The sequence below is a fragment of the Suricata suricatta genome, chromosome 17 (genome assembly GCF_006229205.1).
Source record: "Suricata suricatta isolate VVHF042 chromosome 17, meerkat_22Aug2017_6uvM2_HiC, whole genome shotgun sequence".
Taxonomy (NCBI): Eukaryota; Metazoa; Chordata; class Mammalia; order Carnivora; family Herpestidae; genus Suricata; species Suricata suricatta.
In genome coordinates this window covers 38,168,202-38,175,534 of record NC_043716.1, presented here as the reverse complement: position 1 = coordinate 38,175,534, position 7,333 = coordinate 38,168,202, and the positions used below count along the sequence as shown (strand labels likewise).

The 7,333-nt window shown below is 42.9% G+C and overlaps 1 protein-coding gene across 2 annotated transcripts in view; it reads left to right on the top strand.

Moving 5' to 3' along the window:
- LOC115281964 (keratin, type I cuticular Ha3-II-like) overlaps positions 1-7,333 on the top strand; it is a 15,200-nt gene that overhangs the window by 2,301 nt on the left and 5,566 nt on the right. The window contains exon 1 of one of the 2 annotated variants that reach the window (XM_029927718.1): positions 7,081-7,299. The exons of the other annotated variant lie outside the window; for it this stretch is intronic. Within the exon in view, the coding sequence (XP_029783578.1) occupies positions 7,081-7,299 (219 nt within the window). Of the gene's footprint in view, positions 1-7,080; positions 7,300-7,333 lie in introns of those variants that run through there. 2 annotated transcript variants of the gene reach the window in all.

Sequence of the window (7,333 nt, the reverse complement as noted above, 5' to 3'; positions counted from 1 at the left end):
GAAAATCCCTTTCTGTTGAAGTTTGAGTGTCTTTGTTTCTGAAGATGGCCAGCTCCCTGCTATCTGAGCTCCAGGTATTACTTTTAGGGCATTTCCTGTATGTATTGTGTTTCCTGTTTTTCTTGCTTCTTCGGTATTCTCTGGAATGCAAGGAAGCTACTTCATTTACTTCCCAATAAACTTTATTTCTCTGGCATAGTAAATGTGTTTCTCATTCATATTTATGCACTGTAAAGTACCTGTTGTGGCTATTTAATAAAAACATCCCTTTGTTAGGATGAAATGGGTTAAATGACTAATCCCAGCCATTATATTCCACTGGTGAATACTGCTGGAGGGAGGAGGGGTTGTTCTGGGAGGCTTCTGCCAAGGGAAGACCATGAAGGAAACCTGGCCTCCAACACTCATGCCCATCTTTCCTTGGCTGCAGTGTCCTTGGGAATACCGAGAGTCCTCCCCAGGCCTGACTGCTATTTCCCACTGTTGTCCTCATCACTCAGGGGTTGGTTTTCTGTTCCCCTTTCTCCTAAATTGCCTAAAGACCAGTTGCTGTAGAAACTGCTCAAAGAGCAGCTACCTTCTCCTTTCAATCTGTCAACTGTACCTGCATTACAAATGTAGATACCTGCCTTTTCCTCAAGATGTGCCTTCAGTGATTTCCATGAACCAGCACACTCTGGGTCCTCTTGTTGTATCTCCTACCACCTATTTTCCAGCTCCTGATTAGCCTGCCTTCCCCTTTCTGTCCCTGGGGAAGGGGACATTTGTGGAGGAAATGCCTAGATCCTCAGCTGTGTGTGCATGTTTTTTTTCCTCCTCCATCCCTGTTCAGGAAGAACTAGCATCTCTATGCTGAAAACTCCCAAATCTTGCTCTCTTTTTAGTTCAAGTCCCAGGTCCTCAGTTTGCCATAGGATAGTTTCACTTGGTACTAGGCTGTCACATCCCATTTAATTGGACTGAAACTTATCTTCGTTAAACTGGTTCCTCTTGTTACCCACTTGTTGTACCCAACACTTTGTGATCTAAAGACCCTTTAAATGCAGAGAAGCACATCTCCTTAATCTCCCTCTTTTCAAGTTCCTTCTTTTCTCTAGGTCTTCACTCTTACCTACAATGTTTTTCTGTAACTTCTGTATCATTTTATTTCCTATAATGTCAAGAAAGACCAGTGTTCATTGTCTCTCCCAACAGACAAGACTCCTACCCCCATTTGACTCATATCTGAATTATTAGAGCTCTTAGTTTTATCAGCCATGGTGTCAAGTCTTTATTAAATTTCACACTATCTAACCTATACAACTGCAATCAACCATCTGTTATGTATGCTCCATGTGGAGCATTGTGAATACACAAATAAATGAGCCCTGGTCCTGGCCCACAGCATGTTCACAGTCTAGAATGGACAACACAAAGAGAAAACCCTCATACAGACAAACATCAATGTGGCTCAAGAAAGGTGTAAGTGAAAAATGATAAATTTCAGAACTGTAAGAGAAAAACTATGCTTTCAGGAATCATTTCTATAGTTTTAGTGTGAGAGAGTGGTAAAAAGAGACTCAAAGAGGTGGTAGCACTCAATCAGGGCTTTGAAAACCCAAATATTTTGTTCATATAAATATTGGCTGTCTAACCTTCAAGAGAGACAGTAACATCACCCAGATAAAGCCCAGTGTAAACCACAGAATACTGTAAGTGAATAAAGGAACAATAACACTAATGAGGATTCATGCGAAGGTTATTAAAACTTTATAGGGGCACCTGGGTGGCTCAGTCGGTTGAGCCTCCGGCTTCGGCTCAGGTCAGATCTCACGTTCGTGGGTTCGAGCCCCGTGTCAGGCTCTGTGCTGACAGCCAGCTCAGAGCCTGGAGCCTGCTTCCGGTTCTGTGTCTCCTTCTCTTTCTGCCCCTCCCCCTCTCATGCTCTGTCTCTCTCTGTCTCAAAAATAAATAAAACATTTAAAAAATTAAAAAAACATCTTTTAAAAAAACTTTATATACTTCCCATGTTCCAACTTTAATCAATGATTACTGTATGATATTAACATAATAATGAAATGAAGTACGATGGGATATGTCTGGACATATGAGTGTGTTCAGGTCTGACAAGAGGGAAAGGTTTTCCAACATGAACTTTGCTGGGTAAGGAGAAGAGAAATCAGGAAGTGCGTCTAGAGTTTGGCAGACCAATTTCTAGCAGGAACAAAGCATAAATATAGTGGTGGAAGATGAAACTACAAAGTAGTCATGGAGCACCATATCTGGTAGTGCTTTTCATGGTTATCTGTGAGGTTTACTTGTAATTTGGTATATGATCTATTGGGCAGCTATGTATAAGGTGTGTTGTGATGGGTCCTAGAAGTTGGTGGGATTGGGTGGAAATGGAGGAAGCATTATTGGGACAGAGCGCAGAAGCAGGGGAGGGGCAGAAAGAGAGAGGGGGGACAGAGCATTGGAAGCAGGCACTGACACTGCTGTCAGCACCATGTGGAGGGGGGGGCTCGAACTCACGAACCACAAGATCATGGCCTGAGCCAGAGCTGGACGCTTAACCAACTGAGCCTCCCAGGCACTCTTTAAGGAAGCATAATTGGAAGGCTGGTGAGAAACAATAGGACTGAGATGGGGGGGGCTGGTTGGGAGCCAAGGGTGAGGTGAATTTCAGAGGCACAGCCTGGGATATGGAAGCTGATTCGAGGTAAAGGAACAAGGGAAAGGGATTGAATACTTGCTTTGGTCTGACTTCAGCTCAGGCCATGGTCTCATTGCTCGTGAGTTTGAGCCCCACATCGGGGCTCTCTGTACTGACAGCTCAGAGCCTGGAACCTGACTGGGATTCTGTGTCCTCCCTCTCTCTCTACAGCTCTCCCCACTGGGCCACCATTCACATTCTGTTTCTCTCTTTTAAAAAATAAACATTAAAAAATTTAAAAAAGAAGTCAAAAGAAATTAAGGTTTTGATGAGGGGATGGTTAATAGCATCCTTCTCATGAATCCTCATTAATGTTATGGTTCCTTATTTATTCCACTTACAGTATTCTATGGTTTACACTAGGCTTTAATTAGGTGAAGATACTGTCTCTCTCGAAGGGCCAGGAAGATGAGGATTCAGACAAGTCAGTGGACATAACAACAGGAAGATCACTGGTAACCATAGAGAGAGCAGGGTCTATGGGATGCTAGGAGAAGAAGTCAGATTCAGTGGCTCTTTCACATCTGTTTAAAAGTACCAACTTAATAGTAAACTTAACGCAAAAGTTCAACACAATGTATTCATACTAAACATGAAGCTTACTCTGCTTTATCCTCTGTGTACTCTTTTAAGTGTTTACTTATTTTTGAGAGAGAGAGAAATAGAGAGAGAGGGACAGAAAGAGAGAGAGAGAGAGACAGACAGAGAGAGAGAGAGAGAGAGAGAGAGAGAGACAATCTCATGCAGACTCCAGGCTCTGAGCTATCAGTGCTGAGCCTGACACAACATGGGCTCAAAACCATGAACAGTGAGATCATGACCTGAGCTGAAGTTGGACACTTAACTAACTGAGTTACCCTGCTCTGTGTAACTCTTAAAATGTTTTAGTACCTGCTCTTCCTTTGATATGCAGAGCAGTCACATAAAATAGTGCTCATCCTTTCTCTGAATGATTCCAAAATCCAGCTTTCACAGATGATTAGGACCATTAAGTTATATTGTCTGGGATTTTATTCACATTCTTCTTGACTTCTCTATTCCAGACTGGAAAGAGTTAAAAACATACTGATGAGCTTTGCATTTTTATGATTTGGCTTGGTCCTTTAAGACTTCCACACACCATTCCCACTGGGAGTCGAAGACTAGGTATAAGGGAAACAACAGTAGCTCTGGAGAGGATTTGAGCAATGGGCCCTGAATCCTGTTTTGGGGTGCTGTACCTCTCTTTGCTCAGCCCATATTACTACTGACATAGCTCATTCTCAATGTCCTCCTCTGCTTGTTCCTCATTGAAAACATTATTTGAACACCCTCCCAAAGTCAAGCCTGTTGGTTTAATTCCTGGATCACCATCACAACTGGTCCCCTCAATGTGGTAAGGCTGAGTGATTGATAAACTGGCAACACACACTTTTATGGAATAGTCTATGAAGCCCTAAATTGTGTCCTTATAAGCAGCTCTAAGTGGGGCTGGGCCAGCAGGGTAGGCTGGCATTGATATTGAACAGTGTTTCTGCTTTTCTAATTCTCAAATGAGTAACTTTTCATCTCTTTTAGGCAAATACCAGTATCTTGGTCTGTGTGCACCCACTGATAGTACTCTTGGTCTCTTCTTGCCATTTGTCTACATTAAAATAGAATTAATCTGTAAGTGGCCCAGTATGTTAATTTGCATTTCTCAAATAATGCAATTTATATTTCTGGTGGAGAGAATTTCAAGTGCCAGTAACTGGCCATCAGAGAACATGGTTTTGGGAAGGAGGAGGGAGACTTCTTAATACCTTTAAAGTTCTGCCATGGGAAAGATGGTCTCAGCAGATTTGCCCTGAATCCCCTCCATGGTTAAATGTCACTGGTGAGTTTGCTTGTGATCTCTCCCACAGATATAGCCTTGGCTTCCATAATAAATAGTATCTTTTAACCTCAAGTGCAATTTTCTTACATCTGGAGACCAGAAGCCTTACCACAGCGTCTGCCACAATTATATGGGCAGGTATAAAACCATTTTGTTTGTTAGGATTTGATTTGCTCATCATGTTTATTGAAGGGTCATTAACTAGAAACAATGACTTTGCTTATGTAAGGGTAAGGATTCAAGTACACAGTAAGTAGAATAAATAAAAAGAAACTGCCTTCCAGAATTCTTGGGAAATAAAACTTGGCTCTTTTCTCAATAATTTCAAGTCTTTTCAGCTATTATAATCTGATGACCATGAAGCTATGCATCAATCATGGTTATTTTTGCTCAAGATGTGGAAGTAGTCATGTTTTCTAAACTCTGCCCTCCACATTTGAAGATACAAGGATATTTATCTCTGGGTCATTTTGTTCTGAGGTAGAAGTTGCCATAATAGTTTAGGAATCCTGGTGGACATACTTATCAATCTACAACACAGCATCTCTCCTATTCTTTAAAAAAGTGGCATTGTTACAATTTTTCTCTTTTGAAGGTTGGGACAAAGAAGAAGGGAGGAAACAGAAAAGCTGATGAATCTGGCTGTTTACTTTATGTTATTGGTTTTGATCCAGTAGGGCTTCAATCACTTGGTACTGATTTTAAACTAGCACACCCATCCCATCTCTTGCTAAATGTAGAGATTCAGGCAGGAGGGGCAGAGAGTTGTTGATTGTGAACGTGGGTAAGGATATCAGAGTCTTCAGAGCATTACACTCTGGAAGATCACACATTTACTCCAAGTTTGCTGTCCTTTATGGGAAAGGATCTGAAGCTCCACATTGGCAGTGACTTTCAGAATCATCCAAGAAAAAGTGCATTATTGTTTTACAGTCCCAATGTGTTTCTGGCCCTTTAAAGATGCTACCATATTTTGTTGTTTATCCCACTTACTAGGCTTGGTTCCGAATGATATCTGGCTGGTTTCAAAAATAGACACACCCTCAGAAGATGAAGGTTTGCCTTCAGTGAGGATAACCAAAAGAAAATGTCCCAAAAGAAAGTGTGAGGTCAGCTTTGTAGAAAAAGTGATGTGAGTGGTGGCTATACAGGAGGACTGAGCACATAGCCTCAAAAAGGAACTGCCTCATCTGTTCTACTTTGGGCGCTGATAGATTAAACATAAATTCCTCATAGTTCATATCTCCATCTGGAATAGCACGAGGGCAGAAATGTATTGGTGGTCAATGATGCTATTAAGCATGTCATGGGATGGTGGCTTTTCAGGATCACATTCTTTGGAGAACTGGGGTCAGACATTTCTCCATCAAGTCAATCAAGGGTTTCCTTTTTTTTTTTTTTTCAAGCTTTTAGCAGGTATTACACTTTCTCACTTAGTAGACTTGCTTCCATCAGAATAAAAAGGACCTTTGGTTCTTTGATAGAGAACAGGCTTTGTTTATTGGCCCATTCTAATTTAGGAGGGGGATATTGTCTAGTTTAGCTTCACTGAACTCAATCCACTTGTGCATTATTCCATCTCAGTAGTGAGGATATTGGAAGACAGTTGGTGTGATGGAGAGAGCTTGGCTGTTCAAGTCAATGAGGTTTGGGTTTGAATGCTGGCTCATAACATGGGAGCCCTGGGACAATAGACAACCTCTCAGAGGCTTGGGGTCTTTAGCTACAAACCCTGCAGGGTTTTGTCAGGTCGGAAGGAAATAATGCATTTGAGGTGCTTGAACAGTTGGTCAAGAAGCAGGTGCCGTTCTGATAACACTCCTTTTGTGTGTAAGCCCACAGTACATTGTTCATGCAGGGTAGGTACATCTAATTCAACTTTCTGTGAACAATGAATAATAGTAGAAATGGAGCCTGGGGACTTCCTGCAGCCCTTCTAAGGAGAACAGGAGAATTGCCTCCATCTGACCTGGATGCAAGGGAAAAGGGCTATTGAACAGGATGGTCTCATAGGTCTGTTTTGATCTCAGCTTCTAGGATTCCCTACCTAACACTCTAGTTTCCAGGCAGGCTTCCTTCAATGGCTCTTCTCACAGAGACCTCACTGAATAGGAGCTGGATGAGGCACAAATGTTTCCTCCTTTAGGAGAAAGAGGCATAGAATTGTCCCCATCTTTGGGGGACAGGGGACAGCTGTCACTCTAACTCAATACCCTGTAAATAAGTGCTACTGTTGGCAAAGTCATGGGTTGTTCACTTTGAAGGCCAACCAACTAGCATAATTGGCCAGGAGTCCTGACTTAGCAGGAAGCCAGAGTAAAACATTTTATGAGGTGAAGGACTCGCGTGAGGTGGCTAAATAACAAATGAAAAAATTGGTAAATAAGGTAAAAGGTGGGTAATGCTGCGTGTGGTCACCACACCCACTGCTGACAAAATATAAAGCTCTGGAAAGGACCAGGAATTACACCAGAGAGAGGAATCAGCCTTTGGAACTGACCTTCAGAGCTCCACTGAAGAGCCCTCCAGCACCATGCCTTACAACTTCTGTCTTCCCAACCTGAGCTGCCGCTCCACCTGCTGCTCCCGGCCCTGCGTGCCTCCCAGCTGCCACACCTGCACCCTGCCCGGGGCCTGCAACATCCCCGCCAACGTGGGCAACTGCGGCTGGTTCTGTGAGGGCTCCTTCAATGGCAGTGAGAAGGAGACCATGCAGTTCCTGAACGACCGCCTGGCCAGCTACCTGGAGAAGGTGCGCCAGCTGGAGCGGGAGAATGCTGAGCTGG